We start from the raw sequence: 20,508 nt of genomic DNA, 5'->3' as shown, positions 1-20,508 counted from the left end.
GCCACTCCCTTTGGGAGGCATTTTCTTTCAAATTACCACACCCCACTCCCTGGCCCCCAAAGGCTGGTAGCCATATCATAATGCAAAAATGCATTCAGTCCAACTTCAAAGGTCCCCATAGGCTATCACAGTCTCAAACTTATTTAAAAGTCCAAAGTTAAAAGTCTCTTCTGAGATTCATGCAATCTCTTAACTGTAATCCCGTATAAAATAAAAAAAAATTTTTTTAAAAGATCACATACTTCCAACATATAATGGCACAGGATACACATTACCATTCCAAAACATAGAAGGGAACATAGTGAGGAAAGACTGGACCAAAGCAACACCAAAACCAGCTGGGCAAACTCCAAACTCTGCATCTCCACAATTGATGTCAAAACATTCTTCAGATCTCCAAATCCTTTCAGCGTTGTTGACTGCAACACACTTTCTCTAGGGCTGTTTTCACCCTTTGTTAACAGCTCTCCTCAGCAGGTATCCCATGACTCTGGTATCTCTATCATCTTTGGATCTCCAAGGCAATTCAGGCTTCAATCTCACAACTTCACACAATGGCCTTTCTGGGACTCCATTCAGGGACACCCCTGACACATGCATGGCCTCAGCAGTTTTCCTTAGCAGCAAAGGAATATTCCACAACTCATTTGTTGTATCCTTGACTCTAAAGCCAGAACCACATAGCTGAAGTTGCCAAGTTCTGCTGCTTGCTAAGGCTGGAACATGGACCCCTCCTTCAATCACATCTTCCCCAGCTTTCTGTTTTCAATAGTTAACTAATCCTGCCTAATCTTGGCTGCTCTGGAACTTGCTGTGTAGACCAGGCTGGCCTCAAACTCAGAGATCCACCTGCCTCTGCCTCTGGAGTGTTGGGGAGTGTACCACCACATCTGGCTCCAAGCTTTTCTTTAATTCCTTTTCATAGGTTGGAAACTTAGCTGGGTGGGATCTTGCCCTGAGGTCACCACTCCCTTTATTCCATTTCTTAATCTAGCTCCATTCTACTTCCTGGTGCTCCTTTTCTCCCCAGATTTTAAATTTTGTAATTTACCCTGTACAGCTTGCTCCTTTTCATTATAAATCTTCTTTAGAGTTACCACTAATAACCACACAACAGAGTCTATATTAAGCTGTTTTGAGACTTCCTCTGTCAATGAAATTAATCCAAAACTCTTCACTTTAGCCTTGGGATAAGGGCAAAAGGAAGTCACATTCTTCATCAAAATATCACAAGATGGTCTCTAGGCCACTTACTAACATTCTTCTCTTCTGCAACCTCTTGAGCCAGGCCCCCACAGTTCAAGTCACACTCAGCACCACTGTCTTCCATGCTCCTACTAGTATGGCCTATTAAACAGCACTTAAAGCGTTCAACTGTTTTTCTAATCCACAGTCCCAAGGTCCATATTCCTCCAAACAAAAGCATGGTCAAACCTATCACAGCAATACCCCTGACCTTGGTTATCAACTTCTGTATTAGTTAGGGTTTCTGTTGCTATCAAGAGACACCATGACCATGGCAACTCTTATAAGGAAAACATTTAATTGGGTGGCTTATCAGTTCAGAAGTTCAGTCTATTATCATCTTAGTAGGACATGGCAGTGTGCAGGCAGACAATAGTGTTAGAGGTAACTGAGCGCTCTATATCTTGTGCAGGCAAAAAGAAGTGGCTGAGCCACCAGGCGTGGCCTGAGCATATATAAGACCTCAAATTCTGCTTCCACAGTGACACACTTCCTCCAACAAGGCCATACCTACTTCAACAAAGCCACACTTTCTAATAGTGCCACTCCCTTTGGCCATTTCTTTTCAAACAACTACACTAATCATCACAGATTTGGGGGGGGATTTAGTAGTTCAGGGACTGGATTTTCATTTCTTTTTTTTTTTTCCTTTCAAAGATTTAAAACATTTTTAATTACATGTGTGTGTCTGTGTGTGTGTAAACATGATGCAGACACTCACAGAGGTCGGGAGAGGACATCAGGTTTGCTGGAGCTGGAGCTACAGACATTATGAGCCCCATGCTTGATATGAGTGTTAGAAACTGAATCCATGTCCCCTGGAAGAACCCTTACCCATCTAACCATCTCTCCAGCTCTCACATTTGCTTCTTCTTTTTTTTTTACATTTTTTTTATTTTTCTAATTTTTTTATTTATATATATATATATAAATATATATATAATTTTACAATACCATTCAGTTCTACATATCAGCCATGGGTTCCCCTATTCTCCCCCCTCCCACCCCCTCCCCTTACCCCCAGCCTACCCCCCATTCCCACCACCTCCAGGACAAGTCCTCCCCCGAGGGGATTTTCATTTCTTAATGGGGGGGAGTTTAGTAGTTCAAGGACTGGCTTTTCATTTCTTAATGAAACAGAGGGCAGAATGGACAGTACCAACAGGCACTAAAAATAATAAACAGAAATATGGTTTTGTGAAACTTGTTTCCATAACTTGTGTTTGTAGTTAGTGGTGCTATAAGCATCATCTCTGGCTGTGGGATGCATTCCAAAAGCCTGAAAGTCACTGAGATAAGTACCTCTCAACTTTTACAAAAAAAAAAAACAAAAAAACAAAAAAACAAAAAAAACCTTCTCCCCGACTGCACACTCACTTCCAGCTACCTCATTTTTCTACTCTCCATGTACACAGTAATAAAGGAGCTGTCTACTATTTGGTTGTGAGCCTAGCCTTTAACAGCTGAGCCATCTCTCCAGCCCAAGCTGTCTACTTTTTTAATGGTCTCACTTTTTCCAACTTGGTCTCAACCAACTGAGTGCTTCTGACTCCGCCTCTCCATGAAACCATTCTAGAAGAAGGCACACTGTCAAGGTTTGCTGCTGCAAGCTGTAAAATCTACTGGCCCCTCGTTATTGCTTTTCACATAGCTTCCAGGCAACAGGTGGGGGGCACAACTCAGGATTCCATCTGTCTACATTTTCCAAAAACACATTTTCAAAGCTCTTTCTGCCTCAAGTCTCTACTATTGACAGTTTTCTTTGTGGGCGGGCTCCTCTTGCCTTTCCATCATCTATATTCTAAAATTGTATTTCAGAGTACAGTACAGCTAAAGAACCCTGAAATTTTTCCTCCAAAGACTATCAGGTAACACTTACTGTCATAACCATACTAAGATGTAATCTGGTCCTTAGGAAAAAAGATGTATTTATTTTACATGTATGGATGTTTTGCCTCTATGTATGCCTGTGCACCACACATGTGCAGTTCCTATGGAGGCCAAAAGAGGGTGCTGGATCCTCTGAATTTACAGTTCTGGAGTTACAGGCAGTTGTTAGTCTCTGTGTGGGTGCTGGGAACCAAACCTGGGTTTTCCGTAAGAACAGCTGCTCTTATCCTCTGGGCCATCTCTTTAGCCCCATCTGTCCTTTTTTATTACAGTGACATAATACATGAACAGTGCAACAGCGATGGTGGAGAAAATTTCTGGTACCCTAGCACGCATCAAAGAAATGATGCTGTATTCCTCTCAGTATGCACACACTCATCATTTAGAAAAAACAAAAAGTCAACTTTATTAAGACTGTCTTGACGGTGGGCTGCATAGTAGCTGAGTGGCAGGGTACATGCTTAGTATCCCAGCAACTCTCTCCATATATAAATAGATACATGACAGACAGACTTACACACATCTCTGATCGAACAGTAGGAATAAGTATTAATTTAATTAAATGCTGGCTCTTGAGTATATGACACACCTTTCTAAAACCCTCTGTGGTGAGATGAGAACTATAAGTAAAAAGTGCTGAGGCACACCAAAGTACTAGGAGACTCTGTGAGCTAAGTCAGCCATGTATGTAATGGGGTACTGTCTTAGTTAGGGTTACCACTGCTGTGATGAAACACCATGACCAAAGCAACTGGGCAGGAAAGGATTTATTCAACTTACACTTCTACATCACTGTTCATCACTGAAGGAAGTCAGAACAGGAACTCAACCAGGGCAGGAACCTGGAGGCAGGAGCTGATTCGGAGGCCATGGAGGGTGCTGCTTACTGACTTGCTCCTCTTGACTTGCTTAGCCTGATTTTTTATAGCACCCAGGACCACCAGCCCAGAGACAACAATGGCCTGGGCATTCCCACATCATTCACTAATTAAGAAAATGTCCTACAGCCTTACCTATAGTCTGATCTTATGAAGGCTTTTTTTTTTTTTTTTTTGTGGGAGTAGAGAATTTAATATCATAAATCAGAGTGGGCCTGCCTTTCACTGCCAAGCCCCATCTGGGGCTTCCTATCTCTGTATTGCCTGGAAGGCTGCCTGCAGCCAGGGCTTCCCCCACCTCTAGGAAGATCCAACACCAGCCTGAGAAGGGAGGCCACAGCAGCTAAGGAATGGAAGCGGGGAGGAGAAAGAAGCGTGTGCAGGCGCATATGGGTGTGTACTTATGTGTGAGAACACATGTAAAGTGTCAGGTTTATAGACTCTGGCCTAGGGATAGTCTAGGATGGGAAAGGAGGTAGGGCAAGAAACATCCTTTTCCCCTGGCACTGTGGGGTCACTCTGTCCCGGGGACAGATAGAATGGACTAAGCAGGAAAGATCCCTAAGTCTGAGCTTTCAGGACTTGAGCCCTTTGAGTTGGGTGGAGTAACTGGTCCAGTCTGTGGGACACTTGGTCTGTCCCCTTTGGAAAGCCCTGGAAAGGTGGGAGGTAAGAAGTAGAGGGAGACAGGTCTCTGCTAGAAGAACTTGAGTCCTCGGCCATCACTAACAGTGATGATCTCAGCCTTGTGCTCCTGCCGTAGGGCCTGTAGAGCACGAAGTAGGGTCGCCTCATCCAGCCCATGGAACTCTTCATCCTCTGTGTCTTCCCCACTGGTCAGTTCATATAGGGTAAACAGAGTTGTTCTGGCCGCTCCTGGAAACCCATTGATAAATGAGTTTCCCCCATTCTTCTGGCCTCTGCCACATGATCAGGAAGCTTGACTTATTCTTATCCGACCACTCAAGGTTCCCTTTCTTCCTTTGTTCCTCTAATACAATCTGGATTGACTCTACAGGAAGTTTCTGCTGTAGCTTGACGTTGTTGAAGAGCAGGCTCTCCTGGGCTTCCATCACTGTCATGCTGGACTGTTTGTGCAGGTGACAAAAAGACAGAACTGGAGACCACCAGGCAGCCAACTGCTTCTGCCGAGTGTCCACGTTCAGCTGTAACGTAAAGAAGGGCAGGAAGCAGTACTCCCACAGCCACTGGAAACTCATCGCCATCATAGGTGCCCCTGAAGGCATTTTCTTAATTGAGGTTCTCTCATCTCAGATGACTTTAGTTGTGTCAAGTTAGTACAAAACCAGCCAGCACAAGTACCTCTTTTTCTTTTGGAGGCAGGTCCTGGAATATATATCAGGCTAGCCTCAAACATACAATCCCTTGCCTCAGCTTCCTGATTGCTATCATACCTGACTTAGGATACCATTTTTAAGTGGAAGCACAACGAAGTGTGGCCATCAGACTTGAATTCTGGTACTCATATTCTCAGAAGTGAATGACAGGACAGGAATGTCAAGAAAAATGAACAAAAGCACTTTCTGTCAAAGAGAAAATTAAAACTTTTAAGTAAATATTAGAATGTTAGGAAAGTCACATGTGACACTTGAGTGTGACAGTTTCCTAATTCCTATCTCTTCTAATGGCTCAGAACTGTCTGTTTACTCCTGTTCTAGGAAAGCAACCACCCTCTTTTGACCTCAGCAGGGCCAGGGCTGCACATAATGCACAAACATGCATGTGGGCAAAATAGCCATACACATATAATAACACAAATACAAAAAATAAACAAGATGTGGCAAAGCATATGCAGCATGAGGAGTCTAAATTGCATATTCCCTGGCTCTGAGGTGATGTACTGGCTAGTTTTATGTCAATTAGACACAAGCTAGAGTCATTTGGGAAGAGAGAATCTCAATTGAGAAAATGTTCCCACCAGACTGGCCTGTGGGCTAGCTTGTGGGACATTTTCTTGATCGATGACTAATGTGGGAGGACCCAGATCAATGAAGGTGGTACCACTCTTGGGCTGGTGGTCCTGGGTGCGTTTAAAAAGCAAAATGAGCAAGATATGAGGAGAAAGTAAGTAACACTCCTCAGTGGCTTTGTATCAACTCCTGCCTAGAGGTCCTGCCCTGACTTTCCTAGTCTTGTAGTAAGACTACAAGCAGTAAGATGAAATACTCTTTCCTCCCCAGGTTGCATTTGGTCATGGCATTTAGCACAGCAATGGAAACCCTAACACAGGCAGGTGATTTTGAGGCAATATCTGAGGATTCTGCTTGAGGCCCCATATTTATGAGGTTTTCCTGCCTGGTCTGATAGTGATGCAAGCCACTCTTCTTTCTGTGCGAACTTCCGAAACTGTTCTGCCTCGTCCTTTCAGACAGGCAGGAGTCACTGGCTTCTTTCACAGATCTCTGGAGCTGTTTTCTCTCCACAGCTGCCTTCTCACTGGTACTGTGCCACAGATTCTGGCTACCTTGACTTACAAGAACTATGATAACTGTCTCAGCTCAGTGGTAGCAACAGGTTCCACATCATACTACCTGAAAACTGTTACCAGATTCTAGTGCTTTCCATCTTGTTTTCTCTCTCACAGTCCTGTGCTACCTGTCTGCCAACATCTAAGACAAACATTAACATATACTTCATCAGATCAATTTATTTTGGGGGGTGGGGAGAGAAAAGCCAGTCAAGACCGTTACTCTATTTGTCTACAAGTAGAACTACACACTTATTTTTACATTTTGGAGAGGGAGAAAAGTGTATCTTTTATTTTTTGCTACATGGCTGACCTGCCAAGTAAGACTGGATTTGAGGCCCACTCGACAAGAGCAACTCCATGCCCATTAGTGTCAGCTGCTGGCTGGAGAGGACACAGACCATGGCAAGGAAGCTATTACTGCTGGTTTGCCAAACAAACACGCTATGACCATATGCTTTCTAAATAGTTATGTTCCTGCTTGCTGCCAGTTTGTTGACAGAAGCTACTCTCTGCAGTGGGTGGCAGGTACTGTAGAATCTCAGAATTCGTTCAAAGTATTGAGAGTGAGTGTTCAATGAGCAGCTGTAACAGGGACACCTATACCACTGGAAAGCTGTCTTCTGAACCTTACACAGGGCTGCACTCTTGAACTTACAACAGCTACAATTATGGGCACAAGACTGGCCCTGTCAACACTCTGACAGGGGCCTCATGAGGCCCTGACCCCCGAGGATCTACTTGCAGTTATGGTTCTTATCGGTGGTATAAACAATAGTAAAGTGCCAGTGCCAGTGCTCCTATAAATAACCCCTCACCCACACTGTTGTGAACACATCCTGATTAAACTCACTGAGGCACACACACACACACACACACACACACACACACAGAGAGAGACAAAAAGACAATGAGTAGGTCAGTCTGATCAAATACATTATATACATGTACTCCACCAGGCACATACTGTAGCAACTATATCTACCATATGTGAAGGGTGTTTTTTATCAACTTGACACAAGCTAGGGTCCTTTGGAAAGACGAAGCCTCAATTGAGACAATGCCTAATCAGTCTGACCTGTAGGCAAGCCTGTGGGGCATTTTCTTGATTATGATTGATATGGGATGACCCAGTCCACTGTGGGCAGTGCCACCCATGGACAGGTACTGGGTTGTGTAATAAAACAGGCTAAGCAAGCCAGTCAGCAGTGTTCCTTCATGGAATCTCTATCAGTTCCTGCCTCCAGGTTCCTGCCCTGACTTTCCTCCGTGATAGATAGTACACTTTTCTCCCTGTGTTGCTTTTGGTCAGGGTGTTTATCACAACATAGAAAGCAAACTGGGGACTGTAGACGAAATTCTAATAATAAATAAGAAGCACAGAGCCAAATACAGAGTTAAAAGCCCAAGAGATCAGAGCATTAGCGAAGAGCCAAGACCACCTTATCTTACCACTCGCTGCCATCCTTCCCCTGAGAGAGAGACCTTCTTCCTGTGTCCTGTCTTTTTATTGCCTTTCTGTTCTGCCTTCTCATTGGCTCTAAACCCAACCACCACATGACTTCCATGTCACTGCCTGTCTATACAGACCTCTAGGTCTCTATGGTTGGTACTGGGATTAAAGGTTTGGGTCACCACGACTGACTGTGTCCTTGACCACAGAGACTCTGCCTGCCATGTGATCGGATTAAGGGCATGGGCTACTACTACCTGACGTCTATTCCTGGCTCGCTAATGACCTCTGATCTCCAGGCAAACTTTATTTATTTATTACCATACAAATAAAATCACATTTCAGCACAATTAAAATATCACCACAGGAGATACCAACAATTGGACGCTGTAACCTACAAGACCCACTCAGCAGCCCAAACCCACTGAACGCATCATCCTCCCTGTGGCCAACCATCCCCCTGCAAAATCAGCAGCCTCTAGGCATAGGCACCACTTGCACCATTTGGAACAAGATCCTCAGCAGCCAGCCAGCAGGTAAGAGTCCTGTGGGCAGGCTGCTCCACCACCACCAGCAGCCACTGGACTCTGTAACCTACAAGACCCACTCCACTGCCCAAACTCACAGACCCCATCATCCTCCCCCTAGCCAACCATCAAAAAATCAGCAGTCCCTAGAGGCACAAGTGCCACCTGCACCAATTGGAAGAAGAGTAGCCTCCCTATGAACAGCCCTCTCCAGCATCATTAGCAGATCCTATAGGCACAAGCACTACCCACAAAAGTTGGAAGAACAGGCACAACCCACACCAGTTGGAAGGACACCACAGGCAAAAAGTAAAGCTCACACTAGCCAAAAGAATGGGACAATATGCTGGATCTAGGCACCCAAACCTCAGCTGAGACAACCCTACTCGACCTGAAAACCAGTCAATCACCAGAACCCTTGGTTATTCAGTCCAAAAGACAATAAAGGAAACAGACAATAAAAGAATAAAAGACCCATCCAACAAAGACATCACAAGAATCAACAACTATTCCTATAATTATCCCAAACCCAGATGGATAAACAACAGTGTGAGAATACATTCAACAATATAAAGAGCAATATGGCATGACCAGAACCTAGTGATTCTGCAACAGCAAGACCTGAACATCCCAATGCAGTTGAAATAGAAGAAAACGACCTTAAGAATAATTTTTTAAAGATTAAAAAAGCCTTAAAGATGAAATGAAAAATTCCCTTAAAGAAACCAAGGAAAAGACAAACAAAAAATTGGAAAAAAATCAATAAATCCCTTATAGAAAACCAAGACAGTCAAGAAAAAACCAACAGGTAAAGGAAACAGCTCAAGACTTGAAAATTGAAATAGAGGCAATAAAGAAAACACAAACCAAGGGAATTCTGGAAATGGAAAATCTGGGTAAAAAACAGGAACTAGAGATGCAAGCATAACCAAGAGAATACAAGAGATGGAAGAGAGAATCTCAGGTGTTGAAGATGCAATAAAGGAAATAGATTCATTGAACAAAGAAAATGTTAAATCAAACAAATTTTTAACACAAAACATTCAGGAAATCTGGGGCACTATGAAAAGGCCAAACCTAAAAATAATAAGAAGATGGAGAATTCCAGCCCAAAGGCACAGAAAATATATTCAACAATATCACAGAAGAAAACTTTCCCAACCTAAAGAAGGAAATGCCTATGAAGATACAAGAAGCTTACAGAACACCAAATAGACTGAACCCAAGAAAAAGTCCCCTCACCACATAATAATCAAAACACTAAACATACAGAATAAAGAAAGAATATTAAGAGCTGCAAAGGAAAAAAGCCAAGTAACATATAAAGGCAGACCTATCAGAATTATATCCAACTTCTCAATGGAGACTCTGAAAGCCAGAAATTCCTGGATAGGCATGAAGAGACCATAGATGCCAGCCCAGACTACTATACCCAGCAAAACTTTCAATCATCAGAGACAGAGAAAAAAAGACATTCCATGACAAAACCAGATTTAAATAATACCTATCCACAAATCTAGAAACTACTAGAAGGAAAACTCCAACCCAAGGAAGTTAGCTGTACCAATGAAAACATAGGCAAAAGACATTATCACACCAGCAAATCCCAAACAAAAGAAATACACACACTACACACACACACACACACACACACACACACACACACATGCACTAACAACATCAACAAAACCAAAAATAACAGGAAATAACAATCACTGGTCATTAATCTCTCTTAATACTAATGGACTCAATTTGCCTATAAAAAGACACAGACTAACAGAATGGATACGAAAACAGGATCCATCCTTCTACTGCATATAGGGAACTTTAACTTCAAAGACAGACATTACCTCAGAGTAAAGGGTTGGGAAAAGATTGTCCAATCAAATGGACCTAAGAAACAAGCTGATGTAGCTATCCTAATATCTAACCAAATAAACTTCATACTAAAATTAATCAAAAGAGATGGAGGACATTCCATATTCATTACAGGAAAAATTCTCCAAGATGAAGTCTCAAGTCTGAACATTTATGCCCCAAATACAAAGGCAACCACATTTGTAAAAGAAACATACTAAAGCTTAAATTACACATCAAATCCAGACACTAATAGTGGGAGACTTCAACACCCCACTCCCACCAAAAAACAAGTCTGCCAGACTTGTCCATTGGTGGGAGAAAATAAGATGTTATGACTCAAATGGACCTAACAGAACATTTCACCCAAACACAAAAGAATGTACCCTCTTCTTGGCACCTCATGGAACCTTCTCTAAAATTGACCACATAATTGATCACAAAGCAAATCTCAAAAGATACAAAAAAAAAAAAAAAAAAAAAAATGGAATAAACCCCTGTATCTTATCGGATCACCATGGCTTAAAGTTAGAATTCAACAACACCACAAATTACAGAAAGCCTACAAACTCATGGAAACTGAACAATGCTCAACTGAATCACCACTGAGTCAAGGAAGAAATAAAGAAATTTAAAACTTCCTAGAATTCAATGAAAATGAATGCACAACATACCCAAACTTACGGGACACTATGAAAGCAGTGCTAAGAGGAAAGTTGACAACACTAAGTGACTACATAAGGAATTTAGAGAAGTCTCATACTAGCAACTTAACAGCATACCTGAAAGCTCTAGAAAAAAAGAAGCAAACTCATCCAGGAGGGATAAATGAAAGGAAATAAGCAAACTGAGGGCTGAAATCAATAAAATAGAAAAACAAAAATCAATGAAACAAAGAGTTGGTTCCTTGAGAAAAATCAATAAGATAGACAAACCCTTATCTAAACTAACCAAAAGGCAGAGAGAGAATATCCAAATTAGCAAAATCAAAAATGCAAAGGGGGACATAACAACAGATACTGAGGAAATCCAGAGAATCATTAGGCCATACTTCAAAAACCTGTGTGCTACAAAATTGGAAAATCTGAAAGAAATGGGCAATTTTATGGATAGATACCACATATCAAAATTAAATCAAGACCAGATAACCAATTTAAATGGACCTATGACCCTAAGGAAATAGAAGCAGTCATTAAAAGTCTCCCAACCAAAAAAAGCCCAGGGCCAGATGGTTTCAGCTTAGAATTCTACCATAATTTCAAAGAAGGGCTAATGTTGATACTCCTCAAATTGTTCCACACAATAGAAACAGAAGGAACATTGCCAAACACTTTTTTTATGAGGCTACAGTTACCCTGATACCCAAACCACACAAAAATACAACAAAGAGAATTACAGACCAATATCCTTCATGAACATTGATGCAAAAAGACTCAATAAAATACTGGCAAAAAGAATCCAAGAACACATCAAAAAAACCATCTACCATGATCAAGTAGGCTTCATTCCAGAGATGCAGGGATAGTTCAACATACGAAAATCTGTCAATGTAATTCACCATATAAACAAACTGGAAAAACAAAAACAAAAAACAAACAAACAAACGAAAAAAACCCCACATGATCATCTCATCTGATGCTGAAAAAACCTTTGCCAAAATCCAACACCCCCTTCATGATAAAAGTCTTGAAGAGATTAGGGATACAAGGAACATACCTAAACATAATAAAAGCAACATACAGCAAGCCATCAGCCAACATCAAATTAAATGCAGAGAAACTCAAAGCAATTCCACTAAAATCAGGAACAAGACAAGGCTGTCCACTCTCTCCATATCTATTCAATATAGTACTCAAAGTTCTAGCTAGAGCAATAAGACAACAAAAGGAAATCAAGGGGATACAAATTGGAAAGGAAGAAGTCAAACTTTTGATTTTTGCAGATGATATATTAGTATACACAAGTGACCCCAAAAATTCTACCAGGGAACTCCTACAGCTGATAAACACATTCAGGAATGTGGCAGAATACAAGTTTAACTCAAAAAAAAAAAAAAAATCAGTAGCCCTCTGAATACAAATGATAAGCGGGCTGAGAAAGAAATCAGAAACAACACCCTTTATTATAGCCACAAATTATATAAAATATCTTGGGGTAAAGCTGACCAAACAAGTGAAAAACCTGACTAACAAAACTTTAAGTTTTTGAAGAAAGAAATTGAAGAAGATATTAGAAAATGGAACGATCTCCCATGCTCTTGAATAAGTAGGATTAACATAGTAAAAGTGGCAATCTTACCAAAAGCAATCTACAGATGCAATGCAATCACAAATTCTTCAGAGACCTCAAAAGAACAACATTCAACTTCATATGGAAAACAAAAACCCAGGATAGCCAAAACAACTCAGTACAATAAAGGAACTTCTAGAGGCATCACCATCCTTGACTTCAAGCTCTATAGTAATAAAAACAGCTTGGTATTGGCATAAAACAATACCAAGACACACTGATCAATGGAATCAAATAGAAGATCCTGACATAAATCCACACACCTATGAATACCTGATTTTTGACAAAGAAGCCAAAATTGTACAATGGAAAAAAGAAAGCATCTTCAACAAATGGTACTGGCATAACTGGATGCTAACATGTAGACAATTGCAAATAGATCCATATCTATTGCCATGCACAAAGCTCAAGTCTAATTGGATCAAAAACCTCAACATAAATCAGTTACACTGAACCTGATAGAAGAGAAAGTGGGAAGTAGCCTTGAACGCATTGGCACAGGAGATTACTCTCTGAATTCCAGCAGCATAGACACTGAGATCTACAATTAATAAACGGGACCTTCTGAAACTGAAAAGCATCTGTAAGGAAAAGGATATGGTCAATAAGACAAAACAAGCCGGGCGGTGGTGGCGCACGCCTTTAATCCCAGCACTCGGGAGGCAGAGACAGGCGGATCTCGGTGAGTTCGAGGCTAGCCTGGTCTCCAAAGCGAGTTCCAGGAAAGGCGCAAAGCTACACAGAAAAACCCTGTCTCAAAAAACCAAAAAAAAAAAAAAAAAAAAAAAAAAGACAAAACAGCAGCCTACAGAATGGGAAAAGATCTTCATCAATCCCACATCTGATTGACATATAGAGGGTTGACCTCCAAAATGTATAAAGAACTCAAGAAACTAGACATCAAAATACCAATAATCCAATTAAAAAATGGGGTGCCTGCTGCGGGCCGCAGGAATATATCATAAGAACTCAGCTGGTTATGGCAAAGTCACTACCTGGAGGGATCAGGGAATTCCTCCAGAGGAAGCCAAATCCCAAGGAATTTTTGGTGTTACTTGGCTTGTTATATATCAGCTGTATTCTGTTATGAAAATCATGTGTGCCTTCATAGCTTTCTCAATTGACTTTTCCCTAAGAAGGGCTAACAGTGTAGACTGATCACTCTCTGGACATACACATTCCAGGTATTTGGAGAACAGCCTCAGGAAAGGCTTTCTCTGGAATCAGATTATCTCCCTTGGCCACTTTCAAGGACTACAGGAAACACCACCCAGGTGGGCGCCCATTGTTAGTCCACCTGGGACTAACAATGATAACAGCCCACATGCAAGTCTCCTGATTTACGGTAAATTCCACAAGGAGACACCGCCTAGGAGAGGTGGACGTTAAGTAATAGCTTTACACAATTTAGCTCGGACCCTCCCTTTATATACCGAGACTTCCAGGAGGCAGAGGAGAAGAGAAAAGAGAATGGAAGAACTAGATGGGTAAGAACTTGAGAGGAACGAACTGAGATGGGGAAGAACTAGATTGAAGGGCTAAAAGAGAGGACTAGAAGAACGAGATGGAAGATGAGGAAGAGCCAGATGGGAGAGAAGGAGACCAGAGAGGAGCTGATAGGGGAAAGAACTAGATAGCTGAGAACCTAGAAGGGACAGAACTAGATAAAGGAATTAAGATAGAACCTAGAGGGGACAGTAGATAAATATAGAGAGAAATCAGGCAAGAAAGGAGCTAGACATGAGAACAGAACTGAAGCTGTGTATAAAGGATGTTATGCTGTGAGACCAAAATGAGCCATCTTAGAAATAAGACCAAAATGCTTTCACCCTAAAATTAAGGCCTAAGATTTCTCCTTTTGAGAACAGGCCAGAAGTTACTGAGACCAGTCAGTTCAGATTCCAGAAACCAGGAAGTGTAAAAGTACAGAGTCACAAGGTAGTCAGGAGGTAATGGCTGCGGGACTATGGAATGTCCTCTCCCTGGCCCCCTAGGCAACTGCTTGACCATAGAATGTCCCAACCCTAGTTTCCATAGTGACTGTGTAATCACCAGATGCCCCCATCTGGGGGCAGCCAATGAAAAATGGTGGTGGGCAACTACTTCCATAGAAGGAAAACTGAATTGTGATTTCTGGAATTCCTAGACACAAGCCAATCAGAATTGTACCTGTACTAGCACCCCTAAATGATTTAACCTTGTGACTTTTCCCTTTAAAAGCTGAGCTTGCAGATAGGTGGGCGCTTCCTCCAGCCTCCACTGCGTTGGATGTATTGGACGAAGTCCCTGCCTAGGCTTGTATTGCTTTTGGATATCCAGAATTAAACCTTGCTTTTGCATTCCGGCATGCTCGTCTTTGGTGGTCTCTCTGGGGGTCACGATCTGGGCACAACAATGCCAGAGGAATTAAAGCAAGTGGACTATAGAACTCGGTGTGCTGAGATTATATTTCCTAATAATAGTCCTCGCCGTTAGTAGTTCTCTCTCCTGAGCCCCTGGGATGTATAATATTAAGGCTGGTCCCTCTAATATTATACAAGAGGTGCCGATCTAAACAGAATTCTCAACAGAAGAATCTCAAATGGCCAAAATGCATTTAAAGAATTGCTCAGTGTCCTTATTCATCAAGGAAATACAAATCAAAATGACTCTGAGATGCCATCTTATACCTGTCAGAATGGCTAAGATCAAAAAAACTGATGACAGTTTATGTTGGAGAAGATGTGGAGTAAGGGGAACACTCTTCCACTGTTGGTGGGAGTGCAAACTAGTATAGTCACTTTGGAAATCAGTATAACAGTTTCTCAGAAAATTGGGAATCAATCTACCTCAAGACCCAACGATACCAATCTTGGGCATATACCCACAAGGACACTTGCTCAACTATGTTCATAGCAACATTATTCATAATAGCCAGAACCTAGAAACAACCTAGATGCCCTTCAACCGAAGAATGGATGAAGAAAATGTGGTACATTTACACAATGGAGTATTTACTCAGTGGTAAAAAAAACAATGACATCATGAAATTTGCAGGTAAATGGATGGAACTAGAAAAAAACATCCTGTATGAGGTAACCCAGACCTAAAAAGACAAACACGGTATGTACTCACTCATAAGTGAATAGTAAATGTAAAGCAAAGGATAACCAGACTACAATCCACAGCCCTAGAGAAACTAGGTAGCAAGAAGGACCCCGAGAGGGATGCATGGATGGCCCTGGGAAGGGAAAATAGTTGAGATCTCTTGGGTAAACTGAGAGCAGGAGGTGGAGGTTTGAGGAAAGGAGGTGGGGGATTAGAACATGAGGGATCGGGATGGTCAAGCTGGGGGAGGACAGAGAAGAGAGCAATGAAAGAGATATCTTGATATAAGAGGGCATTGTGGGGTTTGGGAAAAACCTGGTGCCAGGGAAACTCCCCAGATTCCACAAGGATGACCCTAGCAACAGGGGAAAGGGTGACTGACTGAACTGCCTTCTGTAACCAGATTGGTGACTAACCCAATTGTCATCATAAAACCTTCATCCAGTAACTGATGGGAGGAGATGCAGAGATCCACAACCAAGCACTGGGCCAACCTCGGGGAGTCCAGTTGAAGAGAGAGAGGAAGGATTATATAAACAAGGGGGGAGTCAAGATCATGACAGGGGAAACCCACAGCTGACAGCTGACCTGGGCTTGGGGGAGCTCACAGACTCTAGACCGAGGAGCGAACTCGAGGAGACAAGGGAGGGGAAACTGGTTGGTATGTAAAATAAACTTGAAAAAAAAAAAGAAAGCAAACTGGAACTATGTGGGGATTTCACACTCCTTCCCTGCTGCTGAATCCACCCTTCAAAGTAAGAATGGAAGGAAGAAAGAAAACTTTATCTGGGCACAATAAAACCATACCATAACTGGAACACTCACTCAACCAACATTCATTATATGCTGCTTGCTGGCCCTTAACTAGCGTAGTCTCTCTCTCTCTCTCTCTCTCTCTCTCTCTCTCTCTCTCTCTCTCTCTCTCTCTCTCTCACACACACACACACACACACACACACACACACACACACACACACACACACACATACACAGCACTAGGAAGGCTGAGACAGCTTGGGCTACTGAGCGAGACCCAGACTCAATAAACAAAGAGAGAAATAGAAAGAGAGGGAGACTGAGAGGAAGAGGGAAAAGGAGAGAGAGAAGTGTGGGGAGAATGAGGAGAATCAGCCAGAACCAGGAGGAATAAGGAATTTCAGTCCTCATTAAACTTGAGGCTGGAGAAGTAACTCTTTCAGGAATGCTAGTCTACTACATGCAAAGCCTTGAATTCAATCCTCAGTGCTACAAAAATAAAACAAAATTAAAATTAAAAAATTAATACAGGCAATCAGATTTCTGTGGGTTCAAAGCCAGCCAGCCAAGTCTACATAGCAAATTCCAGAACAGCCAGGGCTACACAGAGAGACCCTGTCTCTAAACGATAGATATAGATAGATAGATAGATAGATAGATAGATAGATAGATAGATAGACAGACAGACAGATACCAATCAACTAAGTAAATAAGAAATAACAACTACCCAGTTAATGAAAACAGTAAGGTGTGATCTGGCAAAGATACACCGGCAGACCACTTACAAAAAAGGAAATGGTAACGTGTGAGAGAATGCTAACAAGAGAAGGAAACCTATTTTTGACACAAATCTCTGAGCCACAGAAGTGCTGTACCTCCTTACAGTAGAACTGTTATTGCAGGCCTGAGACTCACTGCAGTCCTGAACGTTCCTATGTTCGCCCCTTCTCACAGAATGGTTTCTGAGAACTAACTCATATTTGCCAAGTGCTTGGTGACAATGAGCTCAAAGCAGAATGTTAGTCACAGATATTTAAAAAAAAAAAAAAAAAACAGGTACCATATACAAAAGGCTACCTGAGCAGACACCCACTAAAGCCCCATCTCTGAAGCAACATTAACAAGATTATTTTGAACATTAATATCAAACATTTTTTAATTACCTAAGATGTAAAACAGCAAGTCAAATTCTTTACAATAAGGACATATTGCACAACTTACGATATTTACTGTGAATTTCATCAATTTCCTTCTCTGTTTGGTCCTTTGTAAAAATCATGACCTAGAATAATAATTTTAAAAAATCTTTAGAATTTCATCCAAAATGACAAAAATGGAAATCAAGTTTCAAAATCTCAAATGTGGTTGCTTAAAACAGAGGAAGACAATCTGCTTTCTGAGGAACCTGCATGTTTCCTCCGACTATCATAAACAGTACACAATCTCACTTATCACTTCTCTCTCACCAGCAGATTTTAGTTTTTATTAACAAAAAAGGAAAAACAACTTTTCCCTCAAACCAAGTGGTATCCAAGAAGGAAACCTCACCATGATTAAATACTATTTTTTTCTTTAACAATATTACAGTGAAACCTAAGAGGTTGTTTACATTGTGTATGTGATATATGTGCAAGTATTTATGGATGTGCATCCTTGTATCCATATGAAGACCCTTTGCCTTATTTTCTTGAGACAGGGCCTCTCACTGAACCTGAAGCTAGGCTGGCGAGCAGCAAGTCCTAGCAATCCTCCTGTCCCCACTCCCCACAGAACTGGAGTTACAGATATACACAGCCATGCTTCACTTTGGACATGAGAGCTGGAGATTTGAACTCAAGTTCTCATGCTCATACAGCAAGTGATCTCACCTGCTAAGCTAAGTCATCTATAGCCCCAGTTGCTCATATAATTTGACCAAAAAAAAAAAAATGTTGTAATAAGTAGATTGACAGTAGTTGTGGATTTTAGGCCAAGGTGAGACTCATTTGTAGAGAGATTTAAAGTTTTGGTTCTTCCCATCAATAGAAATATCCCAATAAAATGCATAAAGTATCTATATCCAACTTCAAATAGTTGAAAAAAAAATAACAAAAATCAAAACACATACAAACCTATATCTAGAAGACAAACAAGGGAGGAAAATCATATCAGGTAATAAATCTTTGATGGTAAAGGGTAGTACCATTTCTTTCACATTTCTGCATATGTAAGGTTTCTCAAGTAAAATATTAAGGGGAAATATTTGGTAGAGGAAGAGAGCCAGTACAAAGGATGGGGTGAATATGAGCAAAATACAATGATATGAATATATGAATACACCATAAAGAAATCCACTGTTTTTGTCGTTACTAAAAACTTAATAAAAAATTAAAATATATTAAGAAAAATTTTAAGCAAGTCTGATTTTTTAGTTGTACATGTCATTTCCTCTTTCTGCTTTGAAACTTTCATGAATCTCTTCTCTAATTCTTGAAGTCTATTTTGTCAACTAAAGTGGGTTTCTGTATTAAGAATATTACATTGTAAACACAAAACCCAGAATAGCAAAAACAATCCTGAGCTATAGAAGAAATGCTGGATGTATCACCATCACAGATTTCAAATTGTATTATAGAGCTACACTCATTTAAAAAACATGGTATTGACATAAGACATGTTGATCAATAGAATAGAACTGAAGACTCAGACATAATTGCACACACCTACGAACACCTAATTTTTGACAAAGAAACTAAAAATACACACTGGAGAAAAGACAGTGTTGTCAACAAATGGTGCTAATCAAACCAGATAGCTACACGTAGAAGAATAAAAATAGATCCATAGCCATTGCCCTATACAAAACAACTCCAAATGGATCAAGGACCTCAATGTAAGACTAGATGATAGACTGAATCTTATAGAAGAAAGTAGAGAATAGACTTGAATTCATTGGCACAGGAAGGGAATTTCTAAATAGCTCAACAACACAGGCAGTAGGACTAACGAATGTGAATCCTGGTCCTACTGTCTCTCTTAAGAGCTACAAAAGTCATCAGGAATAGCAGAGTAAACCCAGAACTCATTCTTAACACTTATGAAGATTATGCATAGATGTTTATAAAGATCACAAATCTTAGAATATTCTTATTTTTCTTTTTTTTTTAAATTTTGTTTTGGGGTTTTGTTTTTGTTTATCAAGATAGGGTTTCTCTGTGTAACAGCTCAGGCTGTCCTGGAACTTGGCTTGTAGACCAAGATGGCCTCGAACTCACAGAGATCCACCTGCCTCTGCCTCCCGAGTGCTGAGATTAAAGGCGTGCACCATCACCTCCCAGCTCATTTTTCTTTAGCTGTTTCTCTTTGCCAGTGTGCCCTAGTGACACACTCATTTTCCTAGCTTGTAGCTCACGTGCTGGTTCAGCGTTCAGACCATGGCTGCTTGGCCCCAGGCATCTGGACAGAACACCACAGTGGCAGGATAAGTGGTGGAGGAGTGAGGTAAAGAGTATCTTTACCTCATGGCAGACAGGAAACAGAGCCACAAGAGCTTTGTCTATATGACTCCAGCTTATAAGCCAAACTCTACTCGGGGCTGTACTTTATGCTGTAAGTTTGTTAAACACAAATACTGTCCGAAGACATAAGCTGTAAGGAAATCTTAATACTCTCAATAGTAATGTGTTCCAGTACACTTTCTACTAAAAAGAACTTACAAAGGCTCGCTTTTAATTTTAAAAGTTCAATTCAATTTTTTCTTCCTGCACTACTACACAGACACTGAAAGAGATTCAACATACATTTTCATTGAGTTTACTGGCTTCAAGGCGCATCCTGGTCTTCTCCATGTTTTCAACTTCTTGGACTATTTCAGCAGCTATTAAAATAAGAAGAAGAAAAAGAAGAAGAAAAAAACCCACTTAATCACACTGTTTGATCATTACCCTATGCCTATATGAGGTTTTAACAATAGAGAAAGATAGGTATAAATACATGCAGATTTCTGCCTTCTTTTTGCAAGTTTTCAAAAATAAGTGTGGTGATTTGAAGGAGAATGGC

The 20,508-nt window shown here is 41.0% G+C and overlaps 1 protein-coding gene and 1 pseudogene across 5 annotated transcripts in view; both read right to left on the bottom strand.

Annotated features, from left to right (window-relative positions):
- The window catches only part of Rad18 (RAD18 E3 ubiquitin protein ligase), a 90,683-nt gene that overhangs the window by 42,455 nt on the left and 27,720 nt on the right, over positions 1–20,508 (bottom strand). For all 5 annotated transcript variants that reach the window (XM_028863877.2, XM_028863878.2, XM_037204286.1 and 2 more), the window contains 2 exons: positions 20,250–20,326; positions 17,692–17,752 (listed from right to left, as the gene is read on the bottom strand). In XM_028863877.2, the coding sequence (XP_028719710.1) occupies positions 17,692–17,752; positions 20,250–20,326 (138 nt within the window). The remainder of the gene's footprint in view (positions 1–17,691; positions 17,753–20,249; positions 20,327–20,508) is intronic.
- On the bottom strand, positions 3,981–5,319 carry LOC114689589 (annotated as a pseudogene).

The sequence above is a fragment of the Peromyscus leucopus genome, chromosome 3 (genome assembly GCF_004664715.2).
Source record: "Peromyscus leucopus breed LL Stock chromosome 3, UCI_PerLeu_2.1, whole genome shotgun sequence".
NCBI classification, from domain to species: Eukaryota; Metazoa; Chordata; class Mammalia; order Rodentia; family Cricetidae; genus Peromyscus; species Peromyscus leucopus.
The sequence above is the reverse complement of the archived record's forward strand: the minus strand, read 5'-3'. Positions and strand labels throughout refer to the sequence as shown.